General features: G+C 46.3%; 1 protein-coding gene and 1 pseudogene across 2 annotated transcripts; one reads left to right on the top strand and one right to left on the bottom strand.

Moving 5' to 3' along the window:
- Nucleotides 1-1166: 1166 nt before the first annotated feature.
- LOC111159747 (complement C1s) lies at nucleotides 1167-11005 on the bottom strand. Of its 2 annotated transcripts, none has more exons than XM_022522330.1 (12): nucleotides 10777-11005; nucleotides 9736-9900; nucleotides 9250-9457; nucleotides 8939-9116; nucleotides 7739-7864; nucleotides 7095-7294; nucleotides 6735-6888; nucleotides 6205-6320; nucleotides 5734-5812; nucleotides 4897-5025; nucleotides 3943-4017; nucleotides 1167-2406 (listed from the first exon to the last, which is right to left on the bottom strand). In XM_022522330.1, exons 2-12 carry the CDS (start codon nucleotides 9756-9758, stop codon nucleotides 1607-1609), a joined length of 2088 nt encoding a protein of 695 aa, XP_022378038.1. In that variant the 5' UTR covers nucleotides 9759-9900; nucleotides 10777-11005; the 3' UTR covers nucleotides 1167-1606. The 2 variants fall into 2 exon arrangements, with proteins under 2 accessions (XP_022378038.1, XP_022378039.1); XM_022522331.1 differs by having other exon boundaries at nucleotides 9736-9806; nucleotides 10777-10931.
- Nucleotides 11006-12877: 1872 nt separating this feature from the next.
- LOC111159702 lies at nucleotides 12878-17369 on the top strand (annotated as a pseudogene).
- Nucleotides 17370-18570: the final 1201 nt, after the last annotated feature.

The following is an 18570-nucleotide window of genomic DNA, read 5'->3' as shown; positions in this document are numbered from 1 at the left end:
CACTCCCAGTCCATGGTTTCCATAAGACACCCTGTTGGGGCAGCTGCCGCCCTCGAGAGGCTTCCTGTCCACAGTTCAGGAACTAATTAGCCTCAATTATGTCATCATTTTTCATTACTAATCAATTTGTGGTGAAGAATAAGTTGTTTTGTTTTTTTTTTAATTTCCATTCCCTTGGAAAAAAATAGAAGGGAGAGCCTTTGGGTGCATCCTCACCAGAATTTTCAGCTGTAACATCTTGGCACAGAGTTTAACTCAAAGAACACATTGTTGTCTGACTGACAAATTGATCAAAACCACGAGGAAAGCAGATGAGAGCATGTTCAATTTCTTTTTTTTTTCATTTTACTAAGTTGTAATACTGTGTTATACAAAAAATATTATATTATACAAATGTATTAAAAGAAAATTAATTTTCAAGAGACTTCAAAACAACTTATACCTCAAAATTTTACACTTAAAGATCTTTTTTTATATACACTTTTTTTTGTTAACATATAATGTATTATTTGGTCCAGGGGGAGAGGTCTGTGAATCATCAGTCTTATACAATTCACAGCACTCCCCATAGCACATACCCTCCCCACTACCCATTACCCACCAGCCCATTTCCCCCCACCCTCCTCCCACCCAGCAACCCTCAGTTTGTTTCCTGAGATTAAGAGTCTCTTATGGTTTGTCTCCCTCTCTGGTTTTGTCTTGTTTCATTTTTCCCTCCCTTTCCCTATGATCCTCTGCCTTGTTTCTCAAATTCCTCATATCAGGGAGATCATATGATAATTGTCTTTCTCTGGTTGACTTATTTCGCTCAGCATAATACCCTCTAGTTCCATCCACGTCGCTGCAAATGGCAAGATTTCGGGGGTTTTCGATGGCTGCATAGTTATGCTAAAGATCTTAAACAGCCCATTCTGTATGTGGACTTCTGAATGAGGCTCGGGTTTTTTTCATGAGCTTCAAAAGCAAACTATGGCACTGGTGTTGGTGGTGTCCATGCTGATCCACCATAAATCTCAGCTGGAAGAGGGGAGGAAATCTGAACTCCCTGTTTTCATGACAATGCAGTACGAGCTGCTAGATGCCTGAACCGCCACGACACAACAGCCTTTCATCACCCTTCTCTGCGGCTCAGGTCTTGATGTGGAATAAGACAAGTCAGCCAGAACTGGGTTATAACCATGATTTATTACAAGGAGATAGTAGACACTGAGTATGATAAAGTTAATGGAACTTCAAACAGATAAAGGGGAAACAAAAAATCAAGGGTATGCCCAACCATAAATTTCAGAGTCAGAACTATAATACCAGACAACCATCAGGAAAGGGGAGTCCTTACGGAACAGTGTAAGATAGGAGCACTCTTCTCATGTTGTTATCCATAGTTGGTACTCAGGAGAGAAGACCCCACAGATTCAACCACACCAAATGACCGACACAGTGTAATGACCAAACACTACTTCCAGTTAGATACCCCAATAATCAAGGTCTATTTAAATCATACTCCCAAGTCTTCATTCATTCACGGTGAAATAATGGGAATATTGAAAAGAACGGACACCAAGAGATTGGTCATAGCCCTTGGAGGGCCATGTAGCACATCTATGCATTAGTCCATTCTGGGGGTACTATTTTCCTGTATTGTCTTTGTTATCCAGTCAATGTAGTTCTGCACTCGGGTATAGATTCCATACGTTCCACACTGGGGGCCCCAGGACACCAGACCAGCTACATAGAATTTGAGGGTCTTTTCATTGGGAACCTGTACAGCAAAGGCTCCGCCACTGTCCCCTTCACAGCTATCAACACCCTTCTCCCCTCCAGCACAGATCATGTTATTCGTGAACACAAAGGAATTTATATCCACTTTGACATTTTTACCTTTCACCTCGCGGCACTTTTCTAAGGGAGCGATAGGTAACATTGCCCCTCGGAGCAGGATCACATGATCTCTTACCTTTGTTCGGCCCCACCCTGAGATCAGTCCCAGGTTTCCCACCGAGGGGTTGTACTCTGAAGAGGTGCCTGGTAGGCAGATGGGGGAGACAGTGGGTCCCATTTTCACCGGTTCTTTAAGCTGCACAAGAGCAATGTCATTGTCGAAGTTCTTCCGCGTTTCGGGGGCATCCAGGAATACCCAACCTGGATGAATGATCACACGCTCGGCTGTGAGCATCTGGGCTTTTTTCAGTTCTGAGGTGACCACTGAGGTGGACCCAACGTACATGACCGGGTCACGGTTCCCCTCCACAACGTGGGCAGATGTCAGCACCCAGTACTCATTGATAAGAGCCCCCCCAGCCCATGGGTTCTCAAAGAAGACTTGCCAGGGGAAGTTTTGAATGTCTGCGAAGATTCCTCCAAATATCCTCTGTGTTCCTTCAAAGGGCTTACTGGGAACACCACAGACTAGGAAGGAAGAGGAACAAGGCAGAGAGAGAGCAAGAAATAAATTGTTGGCCTCCTGCAAATCCTCCAAACACTCAAAAACCTGCCAGGCTTCCGAATTCTCTAGCGCCATACAGCCAACCTTGTATATTCGGTCAGCTATCTCAGTACCAGATTCATACCGAACATAATCACCAAACAACTCACTTTTCCAAAGCCACAGGCAGGGCTGTGGGAGAGACGTGTTTAAATGAAGCAGCATATGACTTCCTGAGTCCAAACGAGCTAGGGCCTCAATTGCTATGAACGGCCCCTCTAGAGGCACACTTCGTCCCAGCTTCGGCCCATGGGGACAGGGGCCCAGCTGGAAACAGTGCTGGGAAACTCTTTGCTTGCACAGATGGTGGAGGAGGCAAGCATGCCACCGTCTTCTGATGCCCGGATGGAGAGTTTATCGCCTTCTTTGCTGAAGTCCTAACTGCAGCTGAGTGCCTCCCAGCGATCCAAAGGAAGGAGGACAAAGAGAGGGTTCTCTTCTCTCCTCTTTCATCTCATGCCCCCACTGATTCCAGGTTTGATCGCCTTGCCATCACCAAATACCACTAAAATTGAATTTTATTCCAGAGGAAGTCAGCTTACCTAAAATCTCTCTGTAGTCAGCCTGGATAGACTCTGAAGTCAGCATAAAAGGCTTTGGACCCAGACAGACCTGGGTTCAAAGCCCATTCCTGCCTCCTGCTAACCCTGTGACCTTATACTCAGTTCACTCCTCTGTGAAATGGGGCTACTTACTTCTCAAAGGGTTGTTGCAAGGACTGGAATGAGATAATAAATGCAACTAACTAGCTCAGCCCCTGGGTCTCAAGAACACTGTGGTTACTACCAGGATCATTATTATTATTCCGGCTTTGCCTGAAAGCCTTCTATCCAATTCTGATCTGTCTGCAACTCCTTGTTTCTTTCATTGCTCCATATCTGGGTGCCAGATAGACATGCACATAATAACTGGGCAAGTCGGGTGCCTGGGTGGCTCAGTGGGTTAAGCCTCTGCCTTCAGCTCAGGTCATGATCCCGGGGTCCTGGGATAGAGCCCCACATCAGGCTCTTGGGGAGCCTGCCCACCCCCCTGCCTGCCTCTCTGCCTACTTATGATCTCTCTCCCTCTCTGTCAAATAAATAAATAAAATATTTTTTAAAAAATAATAAATAACTGGGCGAGTCAGCTGGTCTCATTTCTGCGTGTGGATTCCTCACTCTCAATTTTCAGGTCCTGTTCTTAGGGATTAACGAACCTAACCAGCGCCGAATCTCATACCAACTGCCTCTGGCTGATTTCCTATTTCCCGTCAGTTGGCCTGACTCATTGCGATGGAGGAATTCCCCAGCTCCTGGCAGGCCCACCGTCCAGTGCTGCCTCCACCTCACTGAGCTAGATAGACTCTGTTAGGTCCAGACTGTTAAGTCCCTTCCCAAGAAGATTGCAGCGACTTTCAGAGAGTGGCCCCACACACCAGCCCCTGTGCCCACACTCCCTCCCTGAGACAGGGCCCTGACTACCTGGAACACATTTCGGCAGCTCCGCGCCCAGCAATTTGTTGACCCAGCTCCCGTTGCCAGCGCAGTGATACTCTCCTGGAAAAGCGTAAGAGACACGGGACACACAGTCACCACCACATCTCCTCTTTTCCATTCCCCCTTCCATGCAGAGCCCCAGTTCCTCTGGGAATTGAGGAGGGGACCCAATCAAATCAGCTAGAAGAGAATCTTAAGAACACCCTCTGCCCCATCCCTCTGGCCTTCATCCTGCCAAGGGAGGGGAAGGAACAGTCTCCAAATCAGAGAAAAATTAGAAAAATACTTCAAGTGGGAAAATGAATTAAATCAAAAGGGAGGCACCTGGGTGGTGCAATTGGTTAAGTGTCTGACTCTTTGGTTTTCAGCTCAGGTCATGATCTCAGGGTCGTGAGATCAAGCCCCACGACAGGCTCTATGCTCAGCTTGATGCTCTCTCTCCCTCTGCCCCTCCCACTCATGCTCTTTCTCTCTGTCTAAAATAAATAAGTAAATCTTTAAAAAATAATAATAAATTACAAGCAATGAGGTGGTACATATCTTGTCTCATCCGGGCCTTCATCTAATCCTACCAAGGCCTCTCCCTCAAGAAGGCCAGTCCCACAGTATGGTAACTTAACACTGGAAGCATTGTTCCTGTAAGTTCTACATTAAATAATTGGTGAAAAGCTGGGTAACCACATGAAAATGGCTATTGGAGGGGGAATTCCCACCACAGTTGGGAAGCTGAGCTCAGTGACCTCTGTGGATTCCCTACGGAGGATCCTATATCCATCCCCATAGGCAAACTGTATCTTTAGACGAAGCCAAGAGGATAAACAAAGTCCATCCCATGGCCTCCATTTCCCTCCAAACTTTCTTCCAACCCAGAAAGATTGTTCTGTTTCCTCTCCAGCACTCTTATTCTTTCTCCCCTTTTCTCTAATCAAAGAAACCTACCGCTTTCTTCATCTTCTAGGTAGTAATATGGCTCCTCACAAGTGTAATGAATGACAGAGCCAAATAAAGTATGTTCTGGATCTTCGACTTTACCGTTCCGAATGGGTTCAGGAGAGCCACAGTCCACAGCTAGAAGAAGGTAGGCAAGTGATGGTCAGGAGAGCCACTTCCTTCTTGGAAGAGTCACTGAGCCAGCTCCATCCTCCCAGCTGCGTCCCTCACTCCTTCCCACACCCCACATCTGCGAGCCCACCTTCGAGGAATCTCCCCAGACCACTGAGTCCTGCCAGTTCAGATAGCCCCTTGAAAGTGACAAGGAGGAACCTGCTTCTTGGTGGTTGGTGGAGGCCTCTGAAGAGGCCAGGAATGGATTTCTATGGTGCTACTAACTCTACCAATCCCCCAGCCTCTTTCTTTGAAAGAAACCTGCTAGTCTAGCCAGTCTGGGACCAGATCTGGGCTGGCACTTCATGGATGGCTTCCCTTAAAAAAAAAAAAAAAAAAAAAAAGTTCATGGGATGCCTGGGTGGCTCAGTCGGTTAAGCGTCTGCCTTCGGCTCAGTTCATGATCCCAGTGTCCTGGGATCTAGCCCCGCACTGGGCTCCCTGCTCGATGGGGGGTCTGCTTCTCCCTCTCCTGATTCCCCTGCTTGTGATCTCTCTCTCTTTCTCTATCTACCTATCAAATAAATAAATAAAATCTTAAAAAAAAAAAATCCAACCCACTCTCTCAGAAGCCTAAGAGGAAAACATGAATTTGAATCTTAATGAATTGATCTTTTAATTCCCACCAAAGGGGGCAGAAAAAGAGTCCCATTTAAAAAAAAAAATACATACGTTGACATTTCAGTTTGGAATTACTCCACTTTCCGTTACTTTGACAAGTAGAATAGAAAGATGTCGAGCCAACACTTCCCTGGAGAATAATACATACCACCATTAATTTATAAGGAGAGAAATGGGAAATCAAAATCAAAAATGAAATTGATCTCTGGCCTTGGATCAATGAGGAGTCCTGACCACAAGAAGCTTGGGGACATCTTAGCAGAATGACCCAAAGCACCCAGGAGTTGAGGCTAAAAGACAACTCTGCCCCACATATCAGAGCCCCTTCCCTAGGAAGACTAAGGCAGAAGGAGAGTGTCAATCTGGCCATGACTCACAAGAAAGGACTAAAGATCCTGAGGGGTTCTGTTTACAGAAAAGGTATTAAATTGCTCAAACAAAGACATTCAGTAAACCATTAGACAATTCCAGTATGCTCATCCTGATGTAGGGATTAGGGAGAAGACCCTAATGGTACTTTACCTGTACAACTTCAAATCCTTCCAGACAGGTTATCTTTACCACATCTTTGAACACATATTTGGGTTTCTCAGACTCCCAGACAGAATTGGCAGTAACTTTTTTGGGACAAGGGATTGCTTGGAAAGGACAGGGGGAAAAAAAATTACTAAAGAGTTGGAGAATCTCAATTCTATTTATATCATCCTCATACTTTCTGAAATCATTCAATAGTCCTTAATCCTGGTGCCTAAGATTCCAAAGGAGATGTCTAAAATAATATGGCATGACATCCTCCAGGAAGTCACTGAGCCATTTCCATCCTCCCAGCCATGTTAGTACAGTCTAATTAGCCACCCCAAGTTGTCCTCACCTGCAAGCCAGTTGAAGGATTCCTAGAGTTTTGGGCATTTTTACAACTACTGACAGGTTTAGATCTTGCTGAAGAAGTTAAGTCTCACAGGATACCTAGCCATGTAACAATCTACCTGTTTGGATTTTTACATCATCCGAGGACTTTGATAGCACCAAAGAGCAAATTCTAGGTTACTCACGATCTCCGCGGTAGCGAAGTTTCCAGCCCTTTTTTTGCCCTGTTTGGTCAGTTTGGAAGATGACATTAAGAGTGTTACTCTTGGTTTCAATATTTAGTGGCTCAGGGAATCCATTACCACAGTAGGGACCAAATTGCTTGTCTCTTGCAACAAACTAAAAAGAAACAAAATGATGAAATCAGAAGAGAGAAGGGACCAAAAGAAAGAGATATGATGGAGGGGATAAAAGTAAAGGAGGTAATAAAAGAAGCATCAAATAAGAAGGAGGGGAAGAAAAGAGGGGACAGAAAGAAAGAGAATTTGTCTTTGAGGAGAAATCTCTGCATGAGATGGGAGGAAAACTAATCACTCATCACGCACAAGTAAACTGTCAGGGCAGTGGCCCTCTGAATCAGCTGCTTCCACATCAAAATCTTCCCTCTGCATAGTCACCACCACTTGGTATCCCTCCTCCAACAGGATCTGATATTCACACCTTGAGTTCTCTGGGTATGGATTGGGATAATTGGGACTTGCAATCTCCCCAATGAGTGTAGTGAACACATCCCCACTGCAATTGACTGAGAGAGAAAAAGAAAAAAAGACAAATCAAATACAGAGTCAAGCAAAGGAGATCCTGCCCCATTCTGTGACTCTTCTCATGAACTGATCATCCCAGACTGGAGCCCACACGCCACAGTTACATATCCAATATGAATCAATAGAGATACCCAATGCCTATGGGGCTTCCATCACATTGCTCGTGGTAGAGCCCCTCAGGCTTAAGAACAGTCCCAGGCAGACTCTCCACAGTCATCTATCTCTCCTCTCCAATCATTTAACTTGGCCCTGTGGGCTTGTCTTCCTCCACTCTTGTGGCTCCTCCCCAGCTTATGGGTAACTAAAGATAGGTGCCAAAGCAAGGCTGAGGCTAGTCAAAATTGGAAGGGTCAACAAAGCTGTAACCGAAGCCTCAAGCCACTCCAGATCCCAGGGACATGCACTCCACTTGATGCCAAGGTCACCTCCGCAATTCTTCATATCATCATGGAGGAAGTATTCTGGGGGGCAGGAGCAGAAGTAACCACCAATGAAGTTGTTGCAGAAGTGGCTACAAGGGGCATCTGCGAAGTCAGTGCACTCATTTATATCTAAAAAAAGTAGAGAAATATTGAGGTCAGGAACAAAGACCTAGAAGGAAGAATGAGTTTCAACCCAAAACTACAAGGGTAAGAAGAAGTAGGAAAGGCCTGTTGCTAACGTGAATGGATGAATCACATCTCAGGATGGTATTATATTCTACGTTACGCTTCTGAAATACAATTGTGGAGCTGTGCCCCACCATCACATGTCTATAAGGGAACTCTCAATGGGAGAGGCCCTTGGCCTTTCTCACAAATGGAGCATTTCAGCTCCAGAAACAACACTCCAAAGGCTGAACATGATGAGATGCCTTCTGAGGGGAAGAGCAATCAGTACGCTCACCACTCTAGAGGATTTGGGCATTTCTGCCAAATCTAAACAATAGTTAGGCCTTATGAGATGATCTAACTTCACTTTATTTTTTTTTTAAGATTTTGTTTATTCATTTGACAGACAGAGATCACAAGTAGGCAGAGAAAGAGAGAGGAGGAAGCAGGCTCCCTTCCGAGCAGAGAGCCCGATGTGGGACTCCATCCCAGGACCCTGAGATCATGACCCAAGCCGAAGGCAGAGGCTTAACCCACTGAGCCACCCAGGTGCCCCTCTAACTTCACTTTAACCTGGAGTTAGGGGTAGAAGCACACCAAATTTGAAGGTTTGTTTGCCATTGGGTGGGTTTGAATATGGTGCATTCCCCGTGTGATTCTTGGCAAGTTACTTAACCTCCCTGGTCCTCACTTTCCTTATCTTTAAGTGGAGATCATTACACTTACTTTGAAGGGCTGAGGTGAAGATTAAGTGAATATAGGTAAAATTCCTAATACAGTGCCCAATGTATAGTGGTTCTCCATAAATTACTATTTATTTACCTATTTTTACATTATCATCATCACCACTGAGATATAATCTTGTGTTGGAATTTCACAAAGGCAATTCATAGACAGACCCAAGTCCAGCCAACACCTTCTAAGAGTTACACTCATGAACAGAATCCTTATTCATGGAATCAATCACTCAGTGTTCGTTCTCCTTCTAATCTTTTGGCTGGATCACTAAGGCACATAGAGAAGGCTGAGCCTTACCTACAGCAACATAGTAGGCGGCAAACCCAGTGAAACGCTCTTCATTGGAGAAGTCTGACTTAAAGACCACCTGGAGTTTGTTGTATGGGACTTGGAACTCTTCCACAATTGGGGAGCTAGGATTCTTGCTGGTCCTCTGCCCACAGAGTTTCCCTTCTTCAAAGTCTCCTGACATTATCTAAGAGAAGAGTCCAAAGGAAGCTAAGAAAGGGTAATATTTCGGCATGGAGGTCGGAGAAGGGGACAGAGAGAATGGAACATTTCACCACCACCACCCCAGCCCTGTCCTTTATGTGCTTATCATAATATACCTGCACTGAGTCATATGCGCAGTTCTCTGACAGCTCTATGTCCAGATGGGTGAAGTAGAGATGGATCCCATACCCTTCAGGAACTTCTATATCCCAAGATTTCTCTATCTCATTGGGGTACGCCTGAGGATAGTTAGGGGACAGGATCTCCCCATACATAGTAGGCTCAGCATAAACTGATGCTAAAAGGGAAAATATGAAAAAGGACCTGGAAAAAAAAAAAAAACATGTGGAGAGAGGGGTGACCCAGGTACTACTGGCAGACTAGTGCGCTGCCCTAGCATTTGTCATAGGTAGAAGGGGTTGGGGGAGGGAGGAAACTAGGTAGAAGGGAAGATGGCAGCAGCACATGGGAGAATCTTAGGCTGGGGTAAAGCAAAAAGACCTAAGTCAAACCAAAACCTGGGCTTCAGATATGAGCCGTTTGCTCGAGAAGATAAAGGGAGTAGAGACCACAGACATCTCTGTAGACTCGTGATCACTTACCACATCTCTGGAAATTTGTTCATCCCTGGTGAACAGCACACCTCTAGGTCCTGGCTCTCTGCACCAATGGACTTTGGAGCACAGGGGCGGTAGGGCTAGCCGTATTTGTCAAACAAACACAGGCACTTGCTTTGGTGGTGGGGGTCACCTGGGGTTCAGTGTCACCTTATAACAGTAACACACAAGTTAAACAAAGCCACACACCGATCACCACATGATGCCTGTCCTCTCACACCGTCCCTGGTTCTACCTCAATTCATTTTCTAGACTAAAACTCAATCTTCTCCTTCTCCCATTGCTTCTCTGGATCTTCTCCCAGTTTTTCTCCAAAAAAAATAAGCGCATTCTCCCAATTTTCTCCTCATCCTCCCTCACCCCCACCGGGGACCCCTGTCCCCTCTCTACCAGTCTCTCTCCCGCCCTCACAAAACAGTATCGCCATTTCCACTCAGGTTTTCAGGAGTCTTTCCCCATCATGACTATCCATCTAGCACATTTCTCCCTCCTCTTTTGGCATAGATCCCCTTCATCACTTCGCACCAGCTCTCTTTACTACATTTATGATGGTGCATTTCTGTGGGCGCTCCCAATGACCACAGATGGAGGGATAAGCTGCTTTTACTAGGGGAAGGCAGTGACCTTGGGAGAAGTGGTCTGAGACAGGGTTGGGTGGGGAATGAGACAAAGGGCAGCTGAATGACAAGAAACACAAAAGGAAAGGAAAGGTATCCCCTCAATTTCCTACATTAATTTTCCAGGGTTTGGGGTGTTTTCCTTTACTAAAAAATATGAGATATCTTTCCACAGTTCCTCAAAGAGTCTTGCCAAAAATGTTTCTAAGCCTGAAAACCATGGTAAGTAGTGGGGTAACAGCAACGGAAGGGAGGGGCAACCTAAGAGAAAGAGGTTGCCTATATTCTGCCCCCTTTTATTTTGTTCCTTCCAGCCCTCCATCTTTGCCCAAAGCCTTCCCATGTGAAGTTCTCTGCCTTTCTTTTTCCTTCCATCAAAGTCCTGCTCTTCAATTTTTAAGGTTTTTACCTTCAGAAACAGGCGGGAACAAGTGGGTAGGTCCCTTCTCTCATGCCAGTGGGCATGCTGGGCAATCCTGCCAGCTCCCAGGGAGAGCAGCACCGGGCCTGGACGCTCCCTCTGCAGGAACCACCGCCGGCCTCTCAGTCCTGGTTCTGTTCCTATGAGTCTCTATCCCAGTGTGCATGTCTGAAATTCCCTGATCTAAACAAAGAGGGGGCTGGGAGACCATGATAAGGGAAATGGTAACTCAGCCTTGATCTTGGAGCTCCCTCTGCTTTTGAAACAAGAACTGCATACTTCGGTCGTACCCGAGGTCCCTCCATCCAGGGCTCCAGGGACGGAAAAGAGAGGGGAATTCCACAAATTACTCAATGTTCTTTTCTAGCCAAAGGGTGTGTTAGAGTTTTCAGGGAAGTCAGGTGATTTGTGGGAAAAGGAGGGGATTAGTACTTTGCGGGGGGGGGGGGAACCAAACCCAGAAAGTCCAACCTTCCAACAGTGTATGAATCATGACTTAAGGGAGAGTACTTATAAAAAATGCGAGTTATCTCTGCTCCTAAAGCACACTTAACAGTTGGATAATAATGACTGAGACCTAGACCCACATCTCCAAACATCTGAATTCTATCTACCAGTCAAGCCCTGGTTCAGATACAATCCAGAATCCCTTACCCATAACCCTTGGGTCCAAATGGGTTTCAAAATCCAGAATTTTGCAGATTTTAAAAAGACAGTGCAGTACGTGGCCCCAATATTTGGTAACACCCCCCCTCCCTCCCCTAAAGGGGCTGGAATAATGCTCCATTATCAAACATTAATATTTCTGCAGCTACGGCGCCTGGGTGGCTCAGTCATTAAGCCTCTGACTTCGGCTCGGGTCATGGTCCCAGGGTCCTAGGATCGAGCCCCACATCTGGCTTCCTGCTCAGTGGGGAGCCCGTTTCTCCCTCTCCCACTACCCCCGCTTGTGTTCCTCTCTCGCCATCTGTCAAATAAATAAATAAAATTAAAATTATGTCTGCAGCTACACATATTGATCTTCATGGTAAGTAGAATAATTAAAATTATAATTTGGTTATAATTATATATTATATTTATGTATCCCTTAAAAATTACTTCATATCAGTTTGGATCAGGTTTTGCTGGCAAATGAGTTTTGGTGCCACACTTGGGGGGGGAAAAAAAGCCTTTTGGAATTCAGACTTGTAAAGGGGACCAAGGGATGGGGGCTGCACAATTCCCCCACAGTCTTACCTGATCTCTTGGATCACCTTAGGGCCCTTATTACTTTACTTCCTACTCCTATCTAATGACCGCATTCCAAGGACTCTACACCTTATCAATGGAAGAGGATCTCTTAGTTTACATACCACTAGGAATAAGGAGATGCCAATTAAACTATGATATACCATTGATTATAAGATGCCTCCCGATTTGGGGAGCATTAAAATGTCGGGAGGGAAGGGCGCCTGGGTGGTTCAGTGGGTTAGGGGTCAGCCTTTGCTCAGGTCATGATCCTGGGGTCCTAGATCCAGCCCCTGAGTTGGGCTCCCTCTGAGCCTTCCCCCAATCTCTCTCTCTCTCGCTCAAATAAATAAATAGAATCTTTAAAAAAAAGAGTGGGGAAACCAGATGCCTTGGAATTATTTGCTGGTTGACTCACCAGCACTGGGCCTGGAATCAGAGGACTGGCTCCTTACCTAACTTTTTAGCTTCTTCGAGTATAAAATAGAGATAACATCCGTTCTGCCTGACTTACACAAGAGTGAAAGAGTTTTGCAAACTATGGTGCCAAATAAATGTGCACATTAGAAGGAAGAGAATTATGAATCTGTAAGGTCTCCAAAGGGTCTGATTCATCTGTCTTCACCACATCCCAGGACCCTGGGATCATGACCTGAGCCGAAGCCGGAAGTTTAACCAACTGAGCCACCCAGGCGCCCCAAGACAGCCATATTCTGACCATTGCTCCTGCTGTGAAGCTTCCACGCTTGGTGCTCCAGTGCTCCCAGCATTTCTGTGAACAATCAATCCAAGATCCCTCTAATAAATTCCTCTTCTGCTCAAATCTATCAGAGTTGGTCTCCATTGCCTGCAACTACGAACAATGGCTGATACAACACACTCAGTGAGTACCTGAGAAATGACTGACGGAATCAGTCAATGAGTTCTGACCATTTACCGCTGCTTTGGGGAGTGTGACCTTGGAAAAGTTACTTAATCCCTCCAAGCTCCAGCTTTATCATGTGTAAAATGGGGATAATACTATCTTTCTCAGGGACACCTGGGTGGCTCAGTCGGTTGAGTGTCTGCCCTCTGTTCAGGTCATGATCCCAGGGTCCTGGGATCGAGTCCTGCATCGGGGGGGGGGTCCCTCCTCAGCGGGGAGCCTGCTTGTCCTCTGACCTGCTGCTCCCCCTACTTGTGCTTTTCTTCATTCTCTGACAAGTAAATAAATAAAATCTTTAAAATATATATGTACATATGTATCACTTCCCTCAGACACAGCTATCATTGTCAGTGAGTAAGGAAAGGGTTAAGGTCTAGGCAGGGAGACAGAGGAGGCCCCTGACTCCTGACTAGGCTCACAGAAATCCCAAATGTGAAGAAATGCTGAGGTGTACAAAACCAGAGGTAAGGGAACAAACCAGCCCACCTGGTCCTGGACGTTAGGGAGGGTGGGGTTTTTTTTGGGGGGGGGGCGGTTGCCAGCTTCCTTGTAATCGCAGAAAATGACCAGACCTCAAAGAAGTGAGCCATTAAGGATGTTGTCAGCAGTCCTTGCTCAAACCAAGACAGCACAAGAATTTCAAGGCCACAATCTTCCCAGTCAGCTCTCCATAAAAGACTCCAGCGAAAGCCCACAGTGGCCACCCATTCGGGACCCCTCTCACTCAGGGAGCTTTTCTCTTTCCTTTCTGCTCTCACCTTCACTTAACAAACCATCACTTCACTTGCCCCTTTCGTGTCCGTGAGATTCATTCTTTGACTCCATGAGACAAGAACCCTGCAATTCTGTAACATCAGGACCTACGGTAGCCACGACTAGATGAGAAACCTGATATCTAGCATATAGACATATATCAGCATGTATCTAGTGCTAAGTAAGCTCTTCATCAATAAACAACTGTTGGGTCCCCCAATAATGGGTCCGTGATTAAAGGAGCAAGACTGATACAAAGCAAAAGTCAAGCAAAGCTTTATTTCACGCCAAGCATCAAGAATCAAACCGACCATCAAGCAGACCAGTCGGCGCCGCCCCTTACAGAGAGGACGACGCCTCTCTGTTTCACAGACTAACTTTTATAGAGCACAGGCCATGTGGTTGGGCCTGGCCACACACAGGTGGCCAATGAAATTGTAACACACAGAGAAAGCTGCACAGTCATGCTAAGTGACCAATTGAATTACAATTTACCCTAGTAGAATCTGAACCAGCCTATCACCTTGGTTAGAATTGGCGCCCAAAAGGTGCCCAAAGGGTGGGGCCCATACTCCTTCATAGCTAGGAAACAGTATGCGCCCCCACTGATTGAATACCTCCACCTGGCCTGACCCACCCTTGTATTTGGGCTTTGTTACCTGGTACTGGTTTCCGGGACTTGTTTTTCACTAAGTTCCCCTGGGGGCGGGCGGTGGGGGAAGCAGGGTGCAGAGTCAATTTAAGTTTTACAACAAAATGGCAGTTCAACTGGGGTGGGGCCACTCTGGCTGAATAGGCCCTTACACAACAACAACGTCATCTCCAAGTACCACCAGAGCAGCAAAGGCGGTCTCCTCAAGAGCTTCCCAGCATGCCTCAGTACACAGCAGGGGGCAGGGGGTGGAGAACATCTTACCAAATTGTCCAAGCTTGCTTCTCCTTTGCCTTCTGAATTCAACACTCATTGTAAAAGTCAGTGACTCCCTCCTACCCTCACATGTGTTTTGACTTCACCTCTTCAATTTTGCCGTCCAACGACAATATTTTATTTTTCTCTCTAAATCTCAAGAAGAGGGGCACTTGGATGGCTCAGTCGGTTAAAAGTGTCTGCCTTTGGCTCAGGTCATGATCCCAGTGTCCTGGGATTGAGTCCCACATCAGGCAACCCGCTCTGTGGGAAGCCTGCTTCTCCTTCTCCCACTCCCCCTGCTTGTGTTCCCTCTCTCTCTTTCTGCCTCTCTCTCTCTGTCAAATAAATAAACAAATAATCTTTTAAATAAATAAATAAATCTCAAGAAGACAACAAATCACACATGAGATGGCATCTCTGGGCCTGGTCACCTTCTCCCGTTCAGCAAGAGCACAAGCCAAGACCTCTCACAGTGACAGCCTTGAAACCGTTACATAATCTGCTCAGTATCATTGGGAGTCATAAAAATGGAGCTGCTCATTGTCACCCTCAGGGTCATCTGAAACCCAGCTGATGTGATAATGCGAATATACAAACAAAAGTTAGAAATTTACATGTTAGTATTAAATGTGTATAAACATGAAAAGGACTTTTTTTTAAAGATTTTATTTTTTTATTTATTTATTTTAGAGAAAGAGAGAGAGCAGGGGAAGGAGTAGAGAGAGGGGGACAAGCAGACTCAGCACTCAGGCTCGATCCCACAACCCTGAGGTGATCAATGACCTGAGCCAAAATCAAGAGTTGGATACTTAACCAACTGAGCCACTCAGCCACCCCAGATTTTCTTTCTTTCTTTCTTTCTTTTTTTTTAAAGTAGGCTCCACACCCAGCGTGGACCCCAGTGTAAGGCTTGAGCTCACAACCCTGGGATCAAGATCTGAGCTGAGATCAAGAATAGAATGCTTAACCCATTGAGCCACCCAGGTGCCCTAAGGAAATTTTATTTTTTTTATTAATATTTTTTATTATGTTGTGTTAGTCACCATACAGTACGTCATTAGTTTTTTATGTAGTGTTCCAAGATTCAATTGTTTACGTGTAACACCCAGTCCTAAGGCTATTTTAGAAAATAATCACTAGTGTTACTCAGAATCATAAATATCGTATTCACAATGTCAGTTACCAGCCTTCTTTCTGTTCCAAGTTTTACAGAAAGTGAGAAATCAAACAAAAGCAGCAAATGGAGCTCAAAATATTATCTTTAATGGCAATAAAAGCCAAGATAGAGTAAGTAGCCTAGCGTAAAAGACAAATGGTGGCTAATTAAACCCCAGAATTAGAATTACCCTTCTAGACACAGACAGTACTAGGCCAGGGAAGGCTTTCTCAAGCAGAGAACATATGTTCCCTGTGGGCAGCTAACTCTCAAAAGGAAGAAGGGCCAAGGTAAGGGCCGCCCCCCCCCATTTATTCTTCCCATCTTTACCAGTTAAATAAGTCACTCTTCCTCCCAGGGGCTAAGTGAGAGATGGAATGGAGTGGCCACAACAGTCCTATGGTGGAGCTCTGTCCATCAGGAAAGCTCTATCAGAGGTGGTACAAACATTTCCCCTCACCCCAACACTTCACGGCATTTCCTCTTTAACCTGGTAGATTTGACAATTAAACATATCATCAACTAAGGATGTGGCAGTCTACCCGGGAGAAAAAAGAACAGGAATCTAATTAGGGCTCCATTCACCCAGGGCCAATAGCTGTTCCTCTTTTGCGCCCTCCAGCACGCAGGCCCCAGAATGATTCTGAGCAATGCATTAATGTTAAATACATTCTGCACCCAAGATCGAAAATTCACCTCTTCCATTCCCATCTGCATTACATTCTTGTTAACCAAGATAGCCCTCAGAGCTCAGCAATGAGATTAAATGACAGTATTAAGAAATGCCAACAATGGGGTGCCTGGGTGGTTCAGTGGGTTAAGCCTCTGCCTTTGGCTCAGGTCATGATCTCAAAGTCCTAGAATCGAGCCCCGCATGGGGCTCTCTGCTCAGTGGGGAGCCTGCTTCCTCCTCTTTCTCTGCCTGCCTCTCTGCTTACTTGTAATCTCTCTGTCAAATAAATAAATACAGTCTTAAAAAGAAAAAAAAATGCCAACAATAGGCACTCCGGTCCTACAGCCACACACACACCCCCACCCCAGTGCGCAGCTCAGCTCTGGGCTGTGGCCCCTAGCTCGGTGCAGGCCTTCTCTGCGCGCCCTCTGGCCAGCGGGGAGCCCGGCAGCCTGGCCTCCCCGCGGGACAAGGTGCTGAGAAAGTGGCCTCTTCTCTGAGGCACAACAGTCCGGGACTCCGCCCAGATACACGAGCTGCAGCGGGGCCTCCGGCTCGGGGGACTGGTGGTGCTCAGCTTCCTGGCTTCCGGTGCAACCAGTTCATGCATCAGGAGGAAACGCCAGGAACGAAGAGATCCTGAATCCCCTGAATCCCCTTGAGTATGTCCCACCCGGCAGCAGGTTCGAGCCCACCTTTTCGAGACGTAGAGGGGAACGGCTCACCGCGCTCACCGTGTCTCCGCCTTCCTGCGGGGACTCTGCCAGCCCCCAGTGATCACACCACTGCGCTCAGGACCGACCCCAAGTTCATCACCTGATCTCCCGTGTGCCCCAACGACGGCGCCTGGAACTTGGAGAAGTTCCTGGTGGGCCCAGAGGGTGGGCCAGAGGGTGGGCGCAGGTACAGCCTCCCGCTTTCTAACCAAGGACAGTGAGACTGACAGCGAGCCCCAGCCGTGCTTAGGGCACCGTACCTAACCCCGCTGCTCGGCGGTCACAGCGTTAACCTCTGGCGATTTCAACGGCGAGGGTGTGAAATCTGCGTGAGTTAGATCCTGCAAGATTTCGGAGACTGTGCTAGCTCCCAAGCCAACCTTTCCCGAGTCCAGTTTTGAAAAATCCAAAGAGTTCATGAGGCGCAAGAATATCACACCACCAGGCCCACAACCACAAAATGTCTAAAAACAGCCAACCCCAGACCCCAAAGCAAACATCCCAGGAAAAATTACAATTATATTTCCAAACCCATACTTAATGTTGCCAAGGACTGACGAAGAAATTTATGTGTATCTGAGGGAAGGAGAAAATATTTTTTGACCTCACCTTAATGCCCTTAGGTTTATGCTAGCCGTTCAGAATCCATAGCTGGTGAACTTAAGCACAAGTGAAAGGAATCATTTCAAAAAAGGTTAATTTGGACATTCTATGCTTACCAGATGCGGGTCTCCCTGAATGGAACATTTCATTTCCAGTTTCCCCCTTGGTTCCAAACTTCTGGTGCCCAGTGTTGCATTGATAGGTGAGCTCTGCCTACAATCCAGACTCCACAATGTAGAGGACAGATGGTTTCCCTTCAGTGGCTTTTGCCCCTTTTATGGAATCTCTAAAGACCTGATCCCCGTGTTTGTTTCAGCTAGAGAAGACCTCCAGTAGATTCTTGAAACTGCAGTTCCTACTGAAGTTTCAGAAGCCTGTGCCCTTAGTTTAAGGACCAGTACCTCTGCCAGAGGCCCTGATGCCAGTTTTTCTTCCCCTTTTTAATTTCACTAACAGATTACAGTGACTTCACGAATTAGGACACAGGCAATGCCACCAAGCCTACCTGCAATATGTGTATGACCTTGAAACCCACCCAGCAAATTTTTGAGACTCTGCCACTCCCCAGCCTGTGAACAAGCCGTTTGAACTCCAGATCAGTCAGTCTTAACAATTTCCTCCTTGGTCCTGAATGTGGAATGCCATTGGCCAAATTAGCACGGCCTCCCTTAGCCAAGCACTCAACTCAAAGCTACAATCTCCCCAGGGCTCTGTAGCACACAGGTAGATTTCAGCTTTCTTAGAGGAGGATTCCTATAAGGAAACATCAGGAGTCAGGAAGAGAATTCCATCACTACAACATACAGGGTATCAGCATTA

Source organism: Enhydra lutris, unplaced genomic scaffold (genome assembly GCF_002288905.1).
Source record: "Enhydra lutris kenyoni isolate GAN:26980312 unplaced genomic scaffold, ASM228890v2 scaffoldscaffold69, whole genome shotgun sequence".
NCBI lineage: Eukaryota > Metazoa > Chordata > Mammalia > Carnivora > Mustelidae > Enhydra > Enhydra lutris.
This window is presented reverse-complemented; position numbering and strand designations above follow the sequence as displayed.